Below are 24,509 nucleotides of genomic sequence, written 5' to 3'. Positions count from 1 at the left end.
ATTAGCACCACATTTATTAGAGAAAGTTGTGACTGTGTTTATTCAGAAAGGTTGCCCAAGTTAATAGAAATGTTTTTTTTCTCTTGAAAAATAAAAATTGATAGAACTGAATATTAAACTAGTGTGTGTATGTGTGTATATATATATGTATGTATGTATGTTATGTGTGTGTATATATGTATATGTACTGTATGTATATACTCTGTGTATGTGTGCATACATATACTCACACACATGCATATATACATGCAGTGGTGGGATTCAAATAATTTAACAACCGGTTCTCTGCCCTAATGACCGGCTGGGTGGGCGTGGCCATGGTGGGCATGGTCAGGGGGTATGACAGTGCAGCACTCAGCCTCCTGTCCCCTCCGGGAGCAAAAATAGGCTGCGGGGGGGGGCATGCCACACCCCTGCACCCCGTTTTGGGCCTATTAGACCTCCCTCCAACGTCCTGGGAGCAAAAACAGGCCGCGGGGGGGTGCGTTGCACCCCTCTCCCCACGCCCCGTTTTGGGCCTCGTAGACCTCCCTGCACTTACGTGGGAGCCAAAACGGGGCACGTAGGGACTCCTGGAAGGGAAGGGGAGGGGCAGGGCCAGCCATCAGTTTAACAACCAGCTCACCCGAACTGGCTGAATCCCACCACTGCATACAGGAAAGAATTATTTTTTATACTATCTTAGCCTTCATTTGTGTTTCTATAGTTTGCACTTTGCCATTTATGTCCTCTTAAACTTGTATAATGCCTCCACTGTTTATTTCTTCCTGCTCCCATTAACTCTTGACATGTTCAGCATACTGGCGACAAAGTGAAATGTCCTAAAAACCTGATCTCTGTAGTGGTTTCTGCTGGCATGCCAGAGATCACTTTAAATTTTATTTTGCTTCCAATACACTAATTGAATACAGCAGAGCGGAACAGCAGGAGATAGAAACAGAGCACAGTGAGTCCTGACAAAGATTTTTCTCTAGAGGCAAGCATTCAATTAACATCCCTTGTTAGACAGCAAAAACTAAGTACCCTGAAGCTATCTGTCACTTATTTGTTATTTCCCTGAAAACTAGAATTTCTACAGTTTTGGGGCTGTACAGTTTCAAAATCCCATTGACTTGATGTTTGTCACCTAGCTAGATGGTCAGTTGATGTTTGATTGAATTGGTACTTCAAAGCAAAGTGGTGGAATGGCAATTATTCCTCATTCAGGAATTTTGTACAGATGCATTTTTGCATTTATAATCTCACTGCAAAAATTGGTAGTATGCACTGTCAGTATATGTACATGTACATGTATTAATACACACACACACAAATACATACATACATACATATATACATACATAAGAACATTGGAGCATAATATTTTTCTCCTCATTAGAAGTCTTAAGCAGAAGCTAGGCACATATTAGAAACAAGTATTTGCAAGACTTGGACTAGTCCATTTAGGTCCCTTCAAGCTTTAAGGTACTTTGTTTTTAAATATTCTTATAAAATAATAATTTATTTCCTAAAACTTTAAAAAAAAACTTTGGAAAGCAATATCTGGAAAATTTATTCACTAAAGTTTATGTGTAACGAAATACCATAAGATTTATGGGGAATCTCTTCCATTAAAGAAAATATTTTGTAGCTGAAAATATGTTTGATCTCAAATTTTCCAAATCATGTTGTATTGCATAATAGCATATTTGGAGACGTGGAACATCTCAGGATAGGACTATAAATCCGAGTGGATTTTTTTCTACGATGGGAAGGCCCTAGTAATTTTTTGTATTTTTCATTACTCTTCTTTAAAATTCATAGGTAACATATATTAATTGACAAATAACAGAGTTACTGATATTTATATAGACCTTTTCCTACAGTGCGTCCTTCTGATTTACTCAGCAAATCTATATCCACTTAACTGGGATTTAACCCCTATTGATCTCATGACAAGGTTTTTAATATGTTTTCTTTTTCTTCCTGGAGAATCCTGGCCATGTGAATAAGCTTCATGCTAACACTCTACTTCCATCTAGCCCCATCCATATGAATTAACACTGTTATTTAAAAAAGATTATCTGGGGGGATTATTACTGAAATATGAGTCCATTGTTTTCTAGAGACTGGACACTAAAGCATGCTGAATAGTTATGAGAACTGGGTATATCCAGTCTAACAAAGAGAAGGACTAGGGGTGTTATGATAGCAATCCTCAAATATTTGAGGGGTTATCGCAGAGAAGAAGGGGGTCAATCTGTTCTTCAAAGTAGCTAAGGGCAGGATAAGAAGTAACAGATGGAAACTTATCAAAGAGAGATCCAATTTTGACTTAAGGAGACATTTCCAGTCAGTGGACTAGAAATTAACAGTCAATTCATCAGTGTAACAACTTGCCTCCAGAAGTTGTGGATCCTCCATCACTGAAGGATCCATCAAGTCCACTGGGGTTGGACTAGAAGACCTCCAAGGTGCCTTCCAACTCTGTTATTCTATTATTCTATTCTTCTGTTATTTGAAACAACACATTGAGCATAAGAGAAGTAAAGTGAACTTATTGAAATAAAATAACCACTGAGGCTTTGTAATTCTGATTGCATTTTGAAAGCCATTTTTAGTTTTTAGTTTTAACAGTGTTTTAAAATGACTTAGTTTCTAATTTGACTTTTGGATTATCTGAACTTCAAATAACTGCTTTTAATAGCTAAGACTTTTTGAACTCACGAGACTTCCTTGAAATATCTGTCTCTTTCAGAGCCCCAAGTCTTTTTAAGTTAGACCCATTACAATTTTCTATACTACAGATAATCTCCTATAATGTCAGAACAAAAAATTAACATTTTGTTTCTTAGTCAAAAAAAATAAGCTAAAAACCTGCTGGGTACATTTTCTCTTGTTGCTGCTCTTGTTTGTTTTGTTATTATTAGATTGTACAACTTTTGCTCTCCGTGAAAACAATAAGTCTTCTTGTTTTGAAAGCTTTAGGAGTTATGAAAATTTAACATAGGTTACCATATACTTTATTCTCTTGTTACAATCCAACAGGTCCTCTGAAATCTAGACTCTTGAAAACAGATTTGAGAGGGAAGCCCTGCCATTAAGTCTCAATCATATGACTGTGTTAATATTTTCAAGTACAGTCTACTCAGTTACAGTCCTTCTCTTGTAAGTGATACAGGTCCCATGCAGTGATAATACTAATATAAACATACTCAATGGAAAGAGCAGGAAAAGGGGATTTGTTTTAAAAAAGAAGAAGGAAAGCAATATATTCAGTAGTTGATAAAAGATCAGGATAGGGAGAGAAATCCAGTTTTATCTGTTGAAAAGTAAAAGATGAATGCACATAGGAATCAAATATATACCTGCAATGAGGGGTCCTTGATGCTCTCTTAGCTTGCTTGTTTTCTTGCAGATAACATCATCAGTGCTAGTAGGAGTGCTGTTTGCTGTCAGTTTATATTCTGGTACTTGCCTGTCTGTGTGGGTGGGGGTGGTCTTAGAGATTCTCTGGTTGGTCTGTTTACTCATGGCTCCTTGGCAGTTCCTTGACTGGGATATTGCTTACTTCATTGTTGGTCTGAAGTTAACCTTGGAGTTAATCTATGCTGATCTGGGTGCTGATTCCTGGTGGAGAAGCACTGGAGTCTTTTTCTGGGCTGGGGCTGGTTGATTATCACTTTTGCAGTCTGTAGATGTTGTTAATGTCTATGTGTCTATCGATGGCTGATTTGTCAGACTTCTAGAAATTCCCTGGCATTTTTGGACTTGGCTTGGTCTAGGATGGTCACATTTTCCCAATTGAAACTATGGTTAAATCTGTCTATATGTAGTGAAATTGAAGAATTCCCATCATGTCTTCTGACTGCCAGTTGGTGTTCATGAATGCGTTCTGCCAGTCTTCTGCCTGCTTGTCCTCGCAGTGGTTCTTGCAGTTCCTACATTGTATGTTGTATGACTCCTGGGTTTTTTTCCCCTGTGGTTGCTAGGTCTTTTGGTTTGCTTAAGATGTTTTGAATATACCTGCAAAAATCAAATTGCTAAAGCTCTTCATTACTGGCACATATGCCGTATTTTTCAGAGTATAAGATGTTCTGGAGTATAAGACTCACTTTAGTTTTTGGGGAGGAAAATAAGAAAAAAAAATCTGTCTTTGCCTACCAGCATCTATCGATATTCATCTGACTAGCGTCCTGTTAGAGTGTGAGAAAGTTGTGGGCTGTTTGGAAACTGAAACAATATTTGCTGTGTGAGCAAAAAGGAGACAGCAAGGAGCCTGGGCATGACTTAGCTCAACTGTTCTGTACTAAAGCTGCATGCTGCTCTGAAACTAAAACTGAAACTGAAACTCCTCTCCTCTGCTTGTGTTTTGCTTGTATTTACTACCATGTAGGAAAACCTGCTTTTGGTATTGTATATTTACTTCATGTGTTATATTATATATAAAGAGAAGTTATTGAATCCTGCTGAATCAGTTACTTGTGTGTGCTTTCTGGATGTGATTGCTGCTGCAAACTCTGACATGTCCTTGCAGCGAACAACCAGGTCAGCTTCAGCACATTATTGCAGCCTGATTCAGCAGGAGCAGCTGATTGGCGGGTGGATCAGCCTCCTGGAATAGCCCCAATCAACTGTTCCAGGCTGCAAGGATTGCACAGACCATTGCCACCTCCATGCCTCGCGTTTTTGGCCTTGTGGGCAGGGCTACATTCGGTGTATAAGACGCTCCCAAATTTTCACTCTCTTTTGGGCAGGGGGTGGGGGGAGTGTGTTTTATACTCCGAAAAATATGTTTTCTTATCTTTGCATTAAGGTAAAACATCAACATTTATATATGTTATTTCCCAGCACAATTGCTTATCCAGCAGCATCAAATGTGTCTGTGTGTATGTCAAAATAGTCAGGATGGCAATTGTGGTACAATCAAAGCTCTCCCCTTTTCTATTTATATAACAACATTTGTACACGAGGCAGAGGGATCTGATTATATGATCACAAGATTCCTATGATCTTATTCCAAAGATTGGCATTGAGTATTTTTAATTTTTTTCCCCCTACTTAAAAGAATAGTCATAAAGAGCACTTTCCATGCAGCATGTGGAACTCATGTATGTCAGAGTGCTTACAGTGTGACTACTATTTTGAGACAATCCAGGAGCAAAATACATCACACAGCGGTTTGTCTTACAAACAGTGGTTTATCTACAAGTTATCTACAGTATATATACACGTGCTAAGCAAATCCAGGCAATCAATCAGTCTTCTTCAACTCTACATGGAGAACTACAATGCAGATACATGCGATGAGGAAAGTGATACACGAAGAGAGAAAGAGAGAGAGACGCCCTCTAATGGCCTCCCTTATATAGGCAGCTTCTTAAAGGGCAATAACCCTGCTGACTCATCCTCGATTTTAGAGGGCTGGTCAGCTTTAAATCATCATTACTCTGACAATGTATTTCTTGCCTATCCATCTCTGGACAAGAGGAAATTAGAAACTTCTGTGTTTGAGTTACTTGATGCTTGCCTGGCTTCCAATCTCAGTGTTGTATGACTTACTGAAAAACAAAAACAACTTCAAATCATAATGCACAATTTCAACATTATAATTAAAATTAGCCATTTTACCATTTGGTCACAGTGTCTAAGTATGGTTCTTCTTTCTCCGTAGAGACATGATAGTGAAGAAGAGGGAGGGCAAAGAATCACACATGCAATTACTGAATCGTCATCAAAATGTATGCTGGAGAGAGGGAAAAAATGCATGAAATGCAAACTGATCTTTGTCTCTCTTTTTTTTTCTTCTCTTTCCTCCTGAACAGCACGCATTATTAAAACAAAACAATGGTGTGAAATGCTTCCATGTTTAGAAGGAGAAGGCTGTGATTTGCTAATCAATAGATCAGGCTGGACCTGTACACAACCCGGTGGGAGAATAAAGACAACCACGGTGAGTTTTCTTGCTTCTTGCAATCCTTTGGGTAGAAAAAGTGATCCATTGGGTATGAAAAAGCAACAAAAAGTAAAAGATTAAGCTGCTTCAGAATAAAATATCATTAATACTATAATAAAATCATAGCCATAATTCTCTTATTTAGATATCCTTGATTGCAATCTGACTCATTAGGCATGGTGGAGAAACTTCTTTATTTGATACTGTAAGTGCTCGTAATCAGGACCACAGCTCAAAATTACAGAAAATTCAAATTGTGGCAGCGGGAAATCTGTACAACTTAAAACCTTGGGAGCAAATGACACCAAATTTACATGAACAGTTGCTCATTGATTGTGCCCAGAGGCTGTCTTCTCTGTAAAGTGAATTGTTTCTTAAGATAGCACCAGTGATTTATTTGACACTATTTGTTATCAGTTTATTTTTTTATGAGAAACTAGAGATCAAAAAAAATTATTTCAATAAGACTGTTTCTCAAAACTCTCAACATTTAGCAAAGACAAATTTGTTCTGCTGGTTTCTGCTCTTTTAATTGTTGACATATTTAATTAAATGTTTAACAAGCTTTCATGATGGTTTTGATATTTTTATTTTTATTGCAAATTGCTTGGAGTGCCATCTGATAGATAATATAAAAACAAATATAAATATAAAAAGGAAATGTACACGAATAAGTATTAGATCAAGAAAGACATTTTGGGGAAATAAATATTGTAGTATCAAAGGTAGATAGCAGAAATCGTGTTCTGAGTGATAGAACTGACAGTCATTTAACTGTCTTTATACTTTTTCCAACATGAATGTGTCTGTTAGTCAGATGGTTATTCAGTCTAAGTAACTTACAAAATTTAGCATTTCAAAAACAGAACAATTTTCATTATCAAACTGGGAAATCTATTTGGCATGTACATTCTTTGATTCTAATTGTCTGTATTTCTGGTCCAATTGATTTCCAAGTCACATTTTGCCATAAAACTAGTCAATCTCCTAGTATCTCAATTATGTGAAGACAAATCAAAACTCCAGTTTTTTAAACAATTTTTTGTACTTCGCCTATTATTTGCAACAGACAACTTAAACACAATAAAAGTATCCAGGAATCAACTCTGCATGTTCCATTCAGAATTTGGGAGCAATTCTTCTCCTTTCCTAGGTACGTTGGTGAAAGGCCATCTCCATGTTCACAGTAATGATTCTACAGAGGAACTTATTTTTTCATGCGATGGAACTGGAATCCTGTGGTTAGGAAGGGAGAAAGCTTGTTCACCGCTTTTCTCATATTGGAGTACACACATGAAGAACAGACTATTATTATTTAGTAATGTATTATTATTTTTTAACAAATAACCAACTTTGTTTGAATCAGTTGGGAGAGGTTTGTACTGTGTAAATAAAAGTTGGTAATGACAAACTATCCATTGCATTTGGTATATTTGTTGATAAGGATGATCAAATTTGCAAATTGTCATTATAAACTATATGAAAGAAATGTGGGATTTAAAAAAACAACAGTGTGGCAGGAAGTAAAATAGGCTTATCTGTTTGATGAAGCTTATATCTGAATTACAGTGCAATACTTACCTTAATTTTTTTATAGTTTAGTGTTACTATAATTTTTTTTTAAAAAATAACATCTGGTTATAAATGTCATTGCAAAAGACATGACATTTTTTAAAATATTGTGATTAAGTTTTGTACCCCTTCTGTAGAGCTGAAAAAGCTCTGTACAACATTTTATATAGGAATGGTAAAAATACATCCGTGCTTTACTGAGCTTAGAGGTTCAACTATGGCTGTGGAAAGCTTTTTCAAGAAGTAGGCACATAATCCATCAGGGCCAATAGATAGAGATGGCTTTAGGTTGTGTAGTGCTGCTTCAACGTTATCTTCTGTAAAATCAATATGTAGCAGATCGTTGCAATTAGTTGTGGTACGACTAGGAAATGTGGGGTACCAGCAGGGGTGAAATCCAGCAGGTTCTGGAGAACTGGTAGCGGAAATTTTGAGTAGTTCGGAGAACCAGCAAATACCACCTCTGGCTGGCCCCAGAGTGGGGTGGGAATGGAGATTTTGCAGTAAACTTCCCCTGGAGTGGGGTGGGAATGGAGATTTTGCAGTATCCTTCCCCTGGAGTGGGGTGGAAATGGAGATTTTGCAGTATCCTGCCCCTGGAGTAGGGTGGAAATGGAGATTTTGCAGTATCCTTCCCCTGCCACACCCACCAAGCCACACCCACCAAGCCACACCACACCCAACAAGCCACGCCCACAGAACCAATAGTAAAAAAACTTGAATTTGACCACTGGGCAGCAGCCATTGCTGTTGACAAAGACTGATCTGAAGAACATGTTGAAGAGGTTGGCCTTAACGGTTTCATCATTACAGTCTTCCCCATTAGGCCCTTTTAGGGGTGGGATAGTTTTCGAGTCTTTAAGTTTGGCGTTTACGAAATTATAGAAGGCTCGAGTGTATTTCGAGTGTAACAGCTCTTCCTCCTGTTTGCAATGGTAATTGGTGCATTCTGCCTTTATTATAACTGTGACTTACATGAGCCAAAAGAAAATAGAGGAGAACGACAAGGAAAATCCAGACACCTGTTCTTAAAATTATAGCAATAGCATTTCTTATAATAACTATCTGGAACAGAAAAGGTTCAAGGACTGGAGATGCCAATAGTGACTGGCTTCCCTGTTCTCAAGAGCTGTTGAAGTTAATATAGCTGCTGTGGCCTACAGGTGGACCTCTTGTCTCACAATCAGGAGGTTGTGAGTTTGATCCTAGGTAGAAGCAGATGTAGGGTCTCCTGCTTGGGCAGGGGGTTGGACTAGATGACCTGCAAGGTCCCTTCCAACTCTGTTAATCTGTTAAGTAACACTTGTTTTCCATCTCCTCTGCATCTCGGAATGGGCTCTAGAAGGTAGAGTCTCAAGGAAATTAGCTTTGCTTCTCATCTCTGCAACCGTATGGCCCAACATTGAAGTGCCATTATTCAAGACTGAATTTAATTGGTTATTTATGTGTATTCTTCTTCAGAGCAAATGTTAATTTCTTATAAACGCTGTGGAAATTAACAATGTACACAACTTCTATATATCTAGGGTGGTTTTTTTTACTTAATTTCACACATAATTTTAAAGAACTATTAAAATCATGTTCATGCTCATTATTTTATATGTAACATGTGAAAGAGAATTAGAAATAACTCCATCCAATGTCAGGTTTTCATTCTCAGGAACAACAATTGAACTGCAAACATTTTTATACCTCTCATTGAAGTAAGAGCCAGTTATCATTTTTGATTTTTGGATTAAAAGATAGCTGTCTAAACTACCCCTTCTGTCAAAATGTTTGGGTGATCTCAGGGTGGATTTGATTTAAATCGAGTTGATTTAAATCACAATTTAAATCATGATTTAAATCACTAGTAAAAAAGGCTTGATTTAAATCAACTCGATTTAAATCATAATTTTTAAAGAGCAACTGTCATCTCTGCTACTCCTTTGACTCACTTTGACTCACCGATAGTCCGTGTTGCAGAATATACAGCCTCATGCTACATAACTAAGCTCCATTTCATGCTGAATAAACTAAATTATTTATGTATCTTAAATAGAAAACTATCTTACGATATATTTTTACCCCAAAAGTTTTTTTATTAAAATAAATTTGATAAAAATCAAAAAAATCCGATTTAAATTAAAAAAAATCTGATTTTTTTGATTTTTTAAAAAAAATCATTGATTTTTATCCACCCTGGTCTGTATGTATATTGCTGATGGGAACCAACATGATATTTGTCCATATTATTTACACAGCTGCCAGTTTTCCATCCCACACCAAAATGTATACAATTGATTATCAATTCCATTAATAATGCTGTTCTTTGTCAATTCTTGGTACACCATGTAAGTATATTCTGTTTCAAAGAATTTAGCATTTTATTTGAGATTGAAATGATCTAGATTTGTACTTAGGCACATTATTTCATTGGTGATTGAAGTTTGAAACAAGAAGTCTTACCTGACTCAAATAATACATTCTTCTGAGATAAAATAAACTTCTTCTCCAAATCTCTGTTAAAAGAGACTGATATATATTTACTTTCAAGAAATACTAAATATAGAAAATGTAATCTCTAGAATACCAAAATATATACTGCTCAAAAAATTAAAGGGAACACAAGCAGAAGACATCTGAGATCTGAATTAATGAAATAGCCTTATTAAATACTTTGTTCTTTACATACAGTAGTTCATATACTGCTCAAACAACTAAAGGGAACACAAAACTACTGTATGTAACGAACAAAGTATTTAATAAGGCTATTTCATTCATTCAGATCTCGGATGTCTTCTGCTTGTGTTCCCTTTAGTTTTTTGAGCAGTGTATATTGTTATTGTACAATGGCGTATCCATCTGCATAACTGTGGAACCTCACACATTCAAGTATAAATGACTGTAATCCCAAAAGATTCTAGTCAAAAGGTTTTGATTTACAGCTGGTTCTTTAGCCCTTTAAATCAACTTTAAAGGACTGAGGCAGCTTTCATTGCACATGTCTACAGAACTGAGCCAATTTATGGTCCCAATGCAACATTTTTGTTCCCAATCTGCCATTAAATTCTTGCTATTGTGAAACCTAAATTCTTGCCCTGAAGCTAAGTCACTGAACGATCAGTGTAAATAAGATTAATAATTAGTTGTTAATTAAGTAGTAGTTAGTATACGGAAAAACTATCCATGCTTGATTAATTCATTAATGAAAGAACCTAGAAATGGAAGGCGATCCTGGAGATGGGTAGGAAGGTATTTTTATTTTTATTGCATCAAACCAAGGTCTGGAATTAGGGACAGAGGAAAAGGAAGATTTTCATCTATTTGCAAATTGTTACGGAACACAAAGCGATGCTGTCGTTTAGACAGAAATGAGACCATTATTTTGGTTTGCTTATTTTGCATTGGGTCACTTCATAAAATCATGATAGAATGGCATGTAATGTATTAAGCTTGGCCATGATTTTCTTACCGCTTTTTGTTGTTAGAGCAATGTTATTCCTTTAATCCAAGATATGTAAGTGCTAATTAAATAGGCAGAACAGAAGAAGATCACCTATTTTTATATCTTGAAACAGAAGGATATATCCTTTGTTTTTACACAACAGAAAATGGAAAACAGATTCTGATATTTCCCTTTACCTCTTGTTTTGCCCAAAAATATATGTATCTTAAGCATTAAAAACCTAACAAGATTGGAAAATGGAATACGTAAGTAAATTGAGGAATATTCCTAAATTAGTACAATTAGTATATTTATACAGCTATTGATATGATCTGCCTTCATTACGGACATCTGGTAGGGGAGATGGGCAACATAGAAAATTAATAAACAGACAGACAGACAGATAGTCAGACAGATAATTCCAGGACGTAATGTGGATCTATCCAATCGATTCAAAACCATTCTTAGTAATTTACAACAAATTTAAAAGCCAAGGTAGAAATATTAACCTCAAAACAGACGCTTAGCAACAAGGACTAAAGTATACAGCCCCAAATGGTCTTTTAAAATATATCTCAGAATCAAGACTGCTAAATTTAACATTTAAATATAACTGTTTAAAACAAGAATGAGTCAGTTGCACAACGTAACGATAGCCATATCCTATGAATTAATCCATTATATTGTTCAGATGTTATCCCTTAGTTGCCAAAGAATAAGAGTTTCTATTTCATGTTCAATGTTTCAAGGGTTACAACTTTGGGAAGTTCATCTCATTACTTCAAAGTTAAAAACATTAAAGATTTTGCTGTTAATATTCGCAGGGAATAAATACAATATAAACCAAAACCATTTTAAATATCCAAAGGAATATTGCGCAGTTTAAAAAGAGTGTTTACTTTTTTAAAAAGAAAATATTCATTCATATTAATTTGTTGTAGACAATCCATTCTTATTCTAATAAAGACCAAATGATTTATTAGCTTATTCTAAACAGACTTTATTTTGAAACTGGCCTCATTAAACACCATGATTTCTTACAATTAGGTGTGCGCTGATATGGCTCACTGTATGTATCTATATTGTGCTATGTATGTTTTGCACAAGTATATTGTACATGGAATATGTGTTAATATGGTCAGCTACTCATTTAAATAATTTAATAATTATTGAAATAACCAGATGAAGAGATATAGCTCCCTCAGATTTAGGAAGTAATCACAATCACTTGAGTATTCATTTTCATAAATTTCTGCAATTTCAGGCAATGAGGTTTTTTTAATTATATAACTTTGGAGAAATTTAGTTGTATAGGTTTTCAAACTATACAAACTATTCAAAAATATGATGTAATAATTTTGTGTTAATGAACAAAATTTATTGAAACAAATGTTTCTTATTTAGTGCTCTGTTCACTAAGGGATGCTATCTCCTCCTCAAAATACAAAACTTATAATGTAGCTAAAAACATCCCAGAAAAATGACTGAATTCATTAATTCATTCTTCTAAGAAATAATAATTCCTCAGTGGTGTTTAATTAAAGTGCTCAACCTAATCTGCTCACAGTTTAATTATATAAATGGGCTAGAATCAATTGCTGATGTTCAAACTGATTTCTATGGAAGTGGGGGGTGGGAAACTTTTGATAACAGTAGCTTGATAAAAATGTAAGTTCATGAGGTCTTAAGGACAATGAAATAAATTCTATACAATTCAAAGGTGTGTATCACATTCAAGGAACATTTTTTTCCAGTTCTTTCATAAAATAATAGAGTTGGTAGGGTCCTTTGGCAGTCTTACAGTCCAAACTCCTGCTGAATGCAAGGATCTCACACCATCCTGGATAAATGTCTGTCCATTATTTTCTTGTATACTTCCACTGATGGAGCACCTACAACCCAGAAGGCAAACGATTTCATTGCTTAACGGCTTGGGGCAGGGGCAAGATTGAAAAATTTTAGCAACCGGTTCTCTGCCCAGTTTTGGGTGAGCATGGTCATGGGATGAGGCCTACTTGGCCTCCTGCACCATGGAGGGACGTTTTCACCCTCCCCAGGCTCTGGAAGTTCTCCTCGAGCCTTGAGAGGATGAAAACAGCTCCCCTGGGCTCTGGAGGCCGGAAACGGGCCTGTTTCTGGACTTCTGGTACTTCCAGGAAGTCCGTTTTTCACCGTCCCAGAGCCTCCGCACGGGCCCTGCACTTATGTCAAATCTAAAACAGGCCATGTGGAAACTCCTGGGAGGGGCAGGGTGGGGTAGGCATTGTCAGCAAGTCCTTGCAACTACCGATTTGGTGAGCCAGATGTAAAATTAGTATCTGGTTCACCCGAACTTGTCCGAACCGGCTGAATTCTACCCCTGGCTTGGAGTTAGGAAATTTGTCAATATTTCAAATTTGAAACTTCCACTGTAAAGTTCCTTGTGTTATATAGTATAAGGTTGATTCAGCCTTCCATCCTTCCGAGGTAGGTAAATTGAGGACCCGGATTGTGGGGGCAATAAGCTGACTTTGTAGAAAAACCGCTTATGGGGGGGGGGCAAAAGCCCTAATAAGCAGGTATATACAAAAGAATAAAGGCTATTGCTATAAGTGCATTGTAAGCCGCCCTGAGTCTTTGAAAGAGGGCGGCATATAAATTGAATAAATAAATAATATATATATATATATATATATATATATATATATATATGTTTTCTCAGGTTTTCGCGGGTGTTTGTATGTAGGTCTTTGGTTATTCGGGTCTTCTCCCACGTAAAATTGGAAGTGTCTTGGCGACGTTTCGACGAAGTCTCATTCGTCATCTTCAGGCTGGTGTTCTCGGCTTCGTGCTTCCAGGAGCAATGTGAGATCGCAGCTGTCTCTTCCTTTTAACTGCTAGTGGGGGTGTGAGCTGATTGGGTGGGAACTTGGCTGTGTTCTGATTGGGTGGAGGTGTGTTCTGATTGGTTAGAGGCTTGGCTGTGCTCTGATTGGATGGGGGGTTGGTTGTGCTCTGATTGGCTGGGTGTGTGTTCTGTTTGGGTGGGGGCTTGGTTGTGCTCAGCTTAGTCTGAGTTGTAGGGGGATTTGAGCTGGTGAGCTGCGTTGTTGTTGTTTGGCTTCGTGTTTGTGGCCGTGCAAGCTCTTCATGGTATATATATATATAGCTTTTAATTCCAACTAAGGACATTTTGAGTGTTTCCTCTTTTTTAAACCATCTATGTTAAAATATTCTGTTATGATATATCTCCATTAAGGGGCAAACTATTAAAACAGGCTGGGATATAGGAATGTCAATACAACTTATTGTTTTTATCATATATTAGTAATCTTGCCAGAATTCATTGTTAAACTACATTTTGACTATTAAGAAACTGTGTAAGAAAAAGAAACGTTAACCATTACAGACATTTATCTTTTAATACTTCTATTCTTGAGCAAACTGAAGCCAAGTTCAGAGCTATTTTGAATTCATGGATCTGCATTATACTACAAACATAACCTCAACACTATTTCATTGCAAAGTTATTCTAGATAAGCCAACGACTAATTCTTAGTGCAACAATATGATATGTTATAGATTTGAAAACATTAACAAATGGATTGTACCTGACTTTTCTAAAAGTATGGGAACATAGATTTCAGAGAGATTTAAATTGATATTTAATTTAGTAGGTTAAGTTAAGTTATGAAGTAAAGATGAGCGGAAGCTGATTTTTCTGCTTTATTTCAACTGGAAAAGACATTTTGAAATGTTTATCTGAAGAAATCTTGCAGAGTTAGATGAGCTACGCAACTTAAAAATATCATTTGGGAACATGAGATGAGATAACAACAAGGATAAAATAGAATGGAAAACTATACTTCTGACTTCCAGTGAAAAGTTGGCCAACTGACTACACGCTCAGGGACAGATCCCTGAGGGGTTTTTCACTGGAATGTAGCTTCTTCAACTATCAACAGAAGGAATCATCCATTCCTTTAGCTTATATGCCTCTTCTGGGTTAGGGAAAGTCCTAGAATCATCCCACAAGATCCTCCAATACAACAAAAGATCTGCAAGTTTGTGCGCTGAAAGTGGACAGGGGGAGAGGGCCTACAATCAATTTGTGGTTGAAGAATGAAGCCATTTTGGAATTTATTTTTCAAATGGACAATAAGTTGTGCCCTTCATTTCTTAATCATTTTAAGGACTATTAATATTTATTAAGCTAAAAGAAACTCTGTTTAGCTACAGCCTATATTCCTTTTTGAAGATCTGCAGCATTTTTAGGATTTCTTCTTGCTAAACAAGGAAAAAGGCTGCTGAGGCAAGCTAAAATAAGGAAGTGTGGACTATCTTTTTTAAAGAAATTGATGAAGAAATATAAGGGAAGAAAGTTGTGGTTCTAGTTTATTATTTTTAGTAATTTGTAGCTTGATCTTCTTTGCTGTGGGTGGCTAAAACTAAAATTTAAACTTTCCGATTTTTATGATTCCTGATTGGTCAGCAATTTTTAAGTGACTTATAAAAAAAGCTACTCTTTGACCAAAGAGGGAGTTAAGAAGTTAAGAAGATCAAAGAGCAAATTATTAGAGATTTATTTGAAAAATCTTTAATAAAATTCATCAGTTTGTAGAACAGCTATGCTCCAAGGGTGACAAAAAGACTATTCAAACTACTTCAGAGATGTAAATATATATAGAAAGTTAGCAAACCACTGAGGCAATTTCACAAGTAATTGACAACACAGAGGAGTGAGCTATAATTTTGGAATATAAACCTGACACCAATTTTATTATGATGGTTTAAATAGAAGCCTCCCAACACAATTGAAAGAATTGCAAGAAAATTTGCAACTTTTAAAAGGACGAGTTTGGATATTAACATTGGATATTAATATTAATGCATTGTAAGCCGCCCTGAGTCTCCGGAGAAGGGCGGCATATAAATCGAACCAATAAATAAATGAATGAATGAATGAATAAATAAATAATAAATTTGATAAATCCTTGAGAAAAAGAGAAGCTTATAACTAGTTGACAAACATTCCAGGGAAGAAAAAATTTTTTTCCATGAAGACAAGCTGGAAGGAGTAAATTAAACTTAATGAGTCAGATGGAATTAGGATGGATTTTCATCGGTTTGATATTTGTAATTGAAAGAAAGTTTTAATCTAAAGTTTGAAAATATATTATTCCTTTAAAATATAATGCTTAAGTAATTTTTAAAGTTTGTAAAATATTATTGAAAGTGTACTTGAAAATATCTATGTTAAGAGAAATTTAAAGAAAAAGATGTATTAGCCTAAAGAAAAATCTAGAGTTTTAAAAAGAACATATATAAGAAAGGGGAAAAAAATTCTATGAAGAGCCATGGTGGCGCAGTAGTTAGAATGCAGTACTGCGGACTACTTCTGCTGATTGCCGGCTGCCTGTATTCAAGGTTGACTAAGCCTTCCATCCTTCTGAGGTCGGTAAAATGAGGATCCAGATTGTTGGGGGCAATGTGCTGACTCTGTAAACCGCTTAGAGAGGGATGTAAAGCACTGTGAAGCGGTATATAAATCCAAATGCTGTTGCTGCTGTTGCTGTAACTTGGATGCAGTGATCTAACTTTAAAGAGTTAATTGGAATTGTTGGAATTGTATTGGTCTGAAAGTGAACTTTAAACTATGTATGTTAAGAGGAAGTTAAGAAAAAGATGCATTAAAATGTTTTAGTTTTAGAAATGTATTTAAAGAAAAGCTTAGTGCTTTAAAAATATTTTTCCCTTTAAGATTAAAGTATCGGAAAGAATATAGTGAATTTTGTTAATATAAAGGGTGATAGTTTGTAAAGATTATTAAGTGCAAGCAGAAATACATATTATTTCAACAACAAGGAAGATAAAGCAGTATTCGTTCAACTGATTGTTCAAAGAGGAGAATATATTTTTGTTTTTTATTTGGATATCACTTCTGGATGTTGTGCTTCTGATGGGAAAAAAATGAAGCTTTGACTTTGGTTTTGCTGATTATGTAGATTTGTTGTTACCGAAATGGCTAGTTATATACTAATGTGTAAAAGTAAAAAGTTGAGGTTGTAATGTTGTTATCTTGTACTGTGCTAAAAGTAGTCGGTAGTCAATGCCTTTTTCTTTCTTTCACATGTATTCATAAGGAAATATTTTATTGTTAGGACAATTACTATCTGTAAAATAATTTATTATGCAGTATTGGTATAATGAACAAACATTTACCTGACAACCTGAAAACATACATTTAAATTAATTTATTTCATAGTAACATTTTACAACAGATTTAATTTCTTAAAGTATTTATAAATAATTATTAATAAAAAAGCAAAACAAAATCATCACAATTTAGTTAAGCAGCTTAAAATGTGATAAATATAGCTAAAATATTTTTGTTGGTAAAATAGCTGCGATAACAAAATTAGCTACACTAATAAATGATTACTCGCAATCTTTAGATGTTCACTCTAATCCTATATTTTTAGATATACAATAATTATGCCTGCTATGAGGCTAATCATGTTTAAAGATGATCTCTAATCCTATATAACTTGTTCAAAAAGGAAGAAGTTTATATTCATTAATTTCACCTTTCAGTGTTCCTTTCAACATTACTTCTTTCTTCTAACGTTATGAGAATTTATTAATTGTCCAACTCCAATGAACTTTTAGTGTTAACAGACAACCTGTTGTAAGCAGGTACTGTATGTTTCCTTCAGGATTTACAACAGCGATGATGAATTTTTTGGGCAATTTTTACCCAATTTTTTGCGTAAACAATTTGGAAAATGCCTCACTTAAATCTGCTTCTCTCTCTCTCTCTCTCTCTCTCTCTCTCTCTCTCTCTCTCTCTCTCTCTCTCTCACACACACACACACACACACACACAAACACACACACACACACACACACTGAAACCAAAGAGAAACAATTTGTATATACTCATTTATTTAGAAAAATACAGACCAATCATGTCTACTGCTATGTATTATATGAAAATAACAAATAATTGCAAAATGAAATACAAGTAAAACAACCTCATTTTTGGTGGGTCTCAAAACCATGAAACCATGGCCCTCTTGCATGATCTCTGGTGCAAAAGCACACTCCATTCTCACATGGTCTTCACAGCAGATGTGATATTCAGCAGGTTCTGACCAGTTCTGGAGAACCGGTAGTGGAAATTTTGAGCAGTTCGGAGAACCGGTAAATACCACCTCTGACGGGCCCCGTCCCCATCTAGTCTTTGCCTCCCGAGTCCTAGCTGATCAGGAGGAAATGGAGATTTTACAGTATCCTTCCCCTGCCATGCCCACCAAGTCACGCCCACAGAACCGGTAGTAATTTTTTTAAATTCCACCATTGCTTCACAGCCTGCAAAAATTGCACAAGGGGTATGTCACTTTTGTGCACAAGGGGTATGTCACTTTTGACACATTTGTCATTGGTTTACTGATTTTGAATCTTTGAAGGCAGAATAAGAAACCATATTGTTCATGCCCAGCGCCTTAGCTCAGGAAACACTCCTTTATTTAGGAATATTATTAGGCTTATGAGAAGTTGTTCTTCCTACTTCAAGGAATCTCCTCCATATGAACTGAAGCATTCAAGGCAACGCCTGGAAACTCAAATGAAGTTGTCAGAGTGGACTGATTAAATCTGCCTGGCAGTATCAAATTTCCATAACAATGTTCATTATAAGTGTATTAATTATCACAATTATTAGAATATCAGAATAATCCACTTAAGTAAAGGCAATAATCTTCACTCCCAAACAACTCATTCTTCTAGAATAATAACAGTATAATGACAGCATTAAGTATCAAGTCACAGTTCATTTATCCAAACTACTAGCAAGCATGCTGTAATTAGTACAATTAAAGTACTATTGTAAAAACTATCACCAAGCTCAACACATATAAAACTGTGACTTTAGGAAACATCAAGGCACTAGCCCAATATTCATTAAGGAGCTTCTTTGTATCTTCTTTGCTACAAAATTAACCCAATTATGTCCCCTTTTTGTGCAAAATAATCCTGGGTGTTCTGGGAATCTGTGTCCTTCTGTTCCATTTCAAGAGCCCATTTTTTAATTTTTCCAGCTACCAACTAGGTAAAATTCAATTGAATGTAAACCAGGGGTGCTATTCAGCAAGTTCTGACAGGTTCTGGAGAGCCAGTAGCGGAAATTTTGAGTAGTTCGGAGAACAGGCAAATACCACCTCTGGCTGGCCCCAGACTGGGGTGGGAATGGAGATTTTGCAATATCCTTCTCCCAGGAGTAGGTAGGGAATGGGGATTTTGCAGTATCCTTCCCCCTGCCATGCCCACCAAGCCACGCCCACCAAGCTACACTTACCAAGCCATGCCCACAGAACCGGTAGTAAAAAGAATTCCACCACTGATGTAAACTATTATTTCAAAACATTTTTCACCAGCACTGTTCCCATAGTTGTGCATTTAATATATTTCCAGATTGAGAATTGTATGTTTACCTCTGTTAAATTCAACCTTCAGTATGTTTCTCAAATTATCCCTTGAAATTTTGTTTTGGTTTCAAGAATATTAGTGATCCCATCTATTTTGTGACATCTGCAAACTTGGTCAAGATGATCACTATTTGTGAAGATGCTTAACAAATTTGCAGATGTCACAAAATTGGACGAGATTATTAATATCCTCAAAAATAAAAATAAAATTCCACAGGATAGTTTTATCCCTTTATCATTCTACTTTTAATCTAATTCATTAATATTTTTTTTGAAAAATTGAAAGGGCCAGTATTTCTGGAAATCTCCATTCAATCCTTCTTTCTTGCTTTTTTTATTTTTTTATTCTTTGTGTATACCTTTTAAACCAGTAATGTATCCAGGTAGTGGCCATGTCATCTAGTCATCTAGTCCACATTCCTGATGTATACTGATAATAGACTTGCTCCTGGAAATTTCACTCAGTCAATATTTTTGATGGCCTTCTACCAGTATTGTTAATGCAATAATGGAATTGAAATATTTTACGTATTTTCTTTTTCTTTTTTTAATAATTTTATTTCTTTAAAAAAGTACAAACAGAAGATTTATCGACAAACAGATCACGGCGAGAACATTTCACAATACATAACATTCAATCTAAATAAACAGATAAAAAATAAAAGTTTAAACTAGCATTGTCCACTTTTTATTCTATTATCTAACCAAAGGTACCATAGGTCCCAGCATTGGAAATATGCAGAATCTTTTTGGTCTCTTAAAAGTTTAGTTAGCCTATCGGCTTCTGCACATTCCATGATTTTCCCTTTAATCATATCTTCAGATGGTAGATCTTTACCCTTCCAGTTTTGGGCGAGGCATATTCTAGCCACAGTTGTGATATAAACTATCAAATACCATTTGCTAGTGCCTATTTTATCTGGCCTGATATTTAATAAGTAAAATTCAGGTTTCAGTTGTAGTTTGTAACCAGTAATTTCTAACAACCACCTCTGAATGAATTTCCAAAATTCAATTACTCTAGGACAAGTCCACCATACATGGAAATAGGTACCTAACTCCCCACACTTCTAGCAGTTTGGGGAGAGTCCAGGAAACATTTTGGATAGTCGGGCGGGAGGGAGGTGCCACCTGTATACCATCTTGTCCAAGTTTTCCTTATAAGTAGTTGCCATCAAGAATTTCAATTGTCTAAACCAAATTTCTTACCATTTCGCCAAATCGATTGTGTGGCCAATATTCCTCCCCCAGGCAATCATCGAGTCTTTGACGATCTCGTCGCCTATCCAACGGGTTATTAAAAAGGTGTAAATCGTAGCTAACATTTTTTCCTCCTTCCCTAATATAATCTTATCTAGCTCCTGCAGAGTCCTATCAATACCTCTTTGCTCCTTATCTTTTTTATATTTGGAATTTATTTGAGCTAAGCCCACCAGTCCACTTCCGTTCCCTGCAGAGCTAGTTCGGTTCTTGTTTTTAAACAGCCTTGACTATCAAGCAGCTCACAATAAGGTAGATGTTTTTCTTTATTGTATAGCGGGGTGTATGTCATGGCTTCTAGCGGGATCAGCCATGAGGGGGTCAAAGAATAAAATTTGTCTTTAATTTTCCTCCACGTTTCGATTAAAGTATTCTTCAAATAATGACCTGCAAAGTACGTGTGTTTTTTTGCCCTCTCTTGCCAAAGGAAATAATGCTAACCCTGCTGCAGCAACCTTCCAGAACCAACAGCCGTCTCCTTCTCAACAAGATCCAGTCCCTCACCCAAACTAAATTTGCGGCCTGGTAATATTACTCCCATTTAGGCAAACCGAATCCCCCTCTACCCTTCACCTTTTGCAGAATTTTAAGTTTAATTCTAGGTTTTTTTATTTTGCCAAATATATTTGAGAACACATTGATTTAATTGTTTAAAAAATTTATTGTCCAATCTGGCTGGGGCTGTGTAAAATAAGTAAATCAATTTTGGGAGAATATAAGATTTTATGACCGCAATCCTACCTAACAGAGAGACCTGCATAAATATTTTACGTATTTTACATATTTTCATTCTTGTTCTTTTCATTAATTTTGTGGCTGGTTCTGGTGTTTTTTTTCCTTCATTCAAGTGTATCACTTTTCTGCAAATTGACAGTCAATATAAAGAAGAAGAATTTATCTTGCTGATACTCCCATGTTATTTCTATGGCAACTAAACAGAGACAATACTGGAAAAAAATGTTGCAAATGTTTTTTTTTTCCCCAGTATTTTGGCAAAATAATTAGAGCCAATAGCACTAATAAGTTGACAAGTATATTATCAATAATAACAATCCCAATACTGATACAAATAGATATTCAACTAGCATATAGAGCCCTGAGATAGACCTAATCTGTTTAAGACAAGTCCTTTGAATTGCAATACTGAACAAAATAGTATATTTTCCTTTGATCATTACTACTTTTGAGTTCCTTTTCTTAGATATATAAATAAAGCAGAGATTACTATGCAGAAGTCTAAAATCAACAACTCAAAATTTGAATAAGAACATGTTTCCAGTGGCAAACATACAACATCAACTAAGTTATAGTGCACATTTTATGATACCTTTCTCCAGGAATAGTTTCATACATTTTTGTCAAAGAAAAAATTGCTGAACACAATAACAAACCATCTCTCACTTTCTATAAAGGCCCATTTATTTGTTACATTATACAGTATGAATTCAATCCAATATAGTGGCCTTTTCCTTCTTTCTCTTCCCTCTCTAGCAATAGCAATAGCACTTAAACTTATCATGTTTCCCCGAAAATAAGACCCCGTCTTACATTTTTTTGAACCCTAGAATAAGTGCTTGGCCTTATGGCCATGCGCTCAAAAGCCCGATTGGGCTTATTATCAGGGGATGTCTTATTTTGGGGAAAACAGGGTATATACCGCTTCATAGTACTTTACAGCTCTCTCTAAGCAGTTTACAGAGTCAGCATATTGCTCCCAACAACCTGGGTTCTCATTTTACCCACCTGGGAAGGATGGAAGGCTGAGTCAACCTGGAACCTGGTGGGATTCGATCTGCCAAACTGCTGGCAGCCGGTGATCAGCAGAAGTAGCCTGCAGTACTGCACTCTAACCACTGCGCCACCACGGCTCTAACTGAAAAGCTCTAAGTAAAAGTCTAGCGCTGAAAATAGAACAACTTCACATTACCCCAGCAAAGGAAAGAATGAGATTTTTACAAGGAAGGCTTTTTCAAATCTGACTATTGCTGGGTAAAAAAAACGCATTTGTCATATCCCATAGATCCCTATCGTGATGCTGCCATTCTTATGGGGAGGGGTCCTGGGTGCATGCTTTAGTTTATAGCCTTTTTCTTGATGCCTATGTATCCTGTACTTTGATTTACCTTCTGAGGAATGTAAGGTGGGGGGAGGAAGGCCACCTGTTTTGTCTCAGTTTTCATTTCTCAGTAGAGGAATGGTTTGCCAGTGTCACCTTCAAGGATGTTTCTATCTAATTTTAGTCAACTGTCCTGATTTTCCTAGATAGGGTTTCATCATCAATGTAACCCAAATATAAAATAGAATAACAGAATTGGAAGGGACCTTGGAGGTCTTCTAGTCCAACCCCCTACTTAGGCAGGAAACCCTACACCACTTCAGACAAATGGTTTCCAATATCTTCTTAAAAACCTCCCGTGTTTTTCTTAAAAACTTCTAGAGACCCATCATGCTTTACTCCTGAGATCAGTCAAGATGTTTGTTTGTGTAAATTCAAGGCAATTTTTTAAGCTGCATTTTTGGCAGCACAGCATAGACACAACTTGGGAAGTTTAAGTGGACATGATTTGCCTTGATTTAAAATGGGAGTTACAAAATAAGAACTCAATAATAGAAAGAGAATGGGAAAGAAATTTGCCATCACTTCAAGTCTTAGTTGTAAATTGACATATTAAGCAATTTTAATCTACATGAAGGAAAATTTTGGTAGAAAAATTAAAAATTTCAGACATATAGCAGGTCATTTGCTTTGCTTTCCAAAGAAATACAGGAATAACCAAACTACATAATGTATTATGGGTTTATCCCAGGGGTGAAATGCTCCCGGTTCGGACCGGATCTCCCGGTTCGGACTGGATCACCTGATCCAGTAGCAATGGAGGCGGGTGGCTCAGAGAACCGGTAGCAAAAATCCCTGCCCCCCCCCATACCCAAGTGAGCCGCACAATCATCAGAGGCTTATTTTTACTTTTAAAAGCATTTTTTTCTACAACCTCTTTGGCCGAAAAAATGCTTTTAAAAGAAAAAAAAAAGCCTCTGATGATCGTGCGGCTCAGCTGGGATCGTCAAAGGCTTTTAAAAGCATTTTTTTCTACAACGTCTTCAGAGGTTGTAGAAATAATGCTTTCAAAAGGCTCTGATGATCCCAGCTGAGTTGCCTGATCTGCAGATGCTTTTTTTCTTTTAAATGCCTCTGACGATCAGGCAAGATCAGCTTGGATTGTCAGAGGCATTTAAAAGAAAAAAAGCCTCTGCTGATCAGGCAACTCAGCTGGGATCGTCAGAGCCTTTTGAAAGCATTTTTTTTACAACCTCTTCGCCGAAAAGGTTGTAGAAAAAATGGTTTTAAAAGTAAAAAAAAAAAAAATGGCCACGCCCACCCAGTCACATTAACCCCCCCCAGCCACGCCCACAGAACCGGTAGTAACAAATTTTAGATTTCACCACTGGTTTATCCTGTTTTGTAAAATAATCTAGGGAATCTAAAATGAAAGCTTAAACTGACACACAAACAACCCTTCTCTGAGTGGTGCACTTTTATGTGTGTGAAGTAGGAACTTTCAACTCAGTTCAATATTTCCTGGGTTTCTTTGTGTTGAATTCCTGAATGCTGTAGTAAGCAATTTTTTCCACCACTTTATTGTAAACTGATGGGCCACGGAGGAAATCAAACTGTTAAGTTTTTTCCATTAAAACAATGTCAGTGCTGAGACTGTTTTGACACATGAATTGTTTTATTGTAAGGGTATTCTTACAATTGAGGTCCTTGAAGCTGTTTGGTTCTGATTTTGTACATCCCTTTCAATAATTTCTGTTGTAATTTTTAATGTCACAAAAAGAGCTATATTCTTCT

The 24,509-nt window shown here is 36.2% G+C and overlaps 1 protein-coding gene across 10 annotated transcripts in view; it reads left to right on the top strand.

The window, feature by feature from the left end:
• The window catches only part of TAFA5 (TAFA chemokine like family member 5), a 439,448-nt gene that overhangs the window by 254,293 nt on the left and 160,646 nt on the right, over positions 1-24,509 (top strand). For 7 of the 10 annotated variants that reach the window (XM_060684145.2, XM_087874259.1, XM_060684146.2 and 4 more), the window contains exon 3: positions 5,805-5,932. In XM_060684145.2, the coding sequence (XP_060540128.2) occupies positions 5,805-5,932 (128 nt within the window). The other 3 variants (XM_087874262.1, XM_060684149.2, XM_087874261.1) reach the window with 3 other exon arrangements.

This window comes from Pantherophis guttatus, chromosome 7, assembly GCF_059756535.1.
Source record: "Pantherophis guttatus breed Tessera chromosome 7, ASM5975653v1, whole genome shotgun sequence".
NCBI lineage: Eukaryota > Metazoa > Chordata > Lepidosauria > Squamata > Colubridae > Pantherophis > Pantherophis guttatus.
This window is presented reverse-complemented; position numbering and strand designations above follow the sequence as displayed.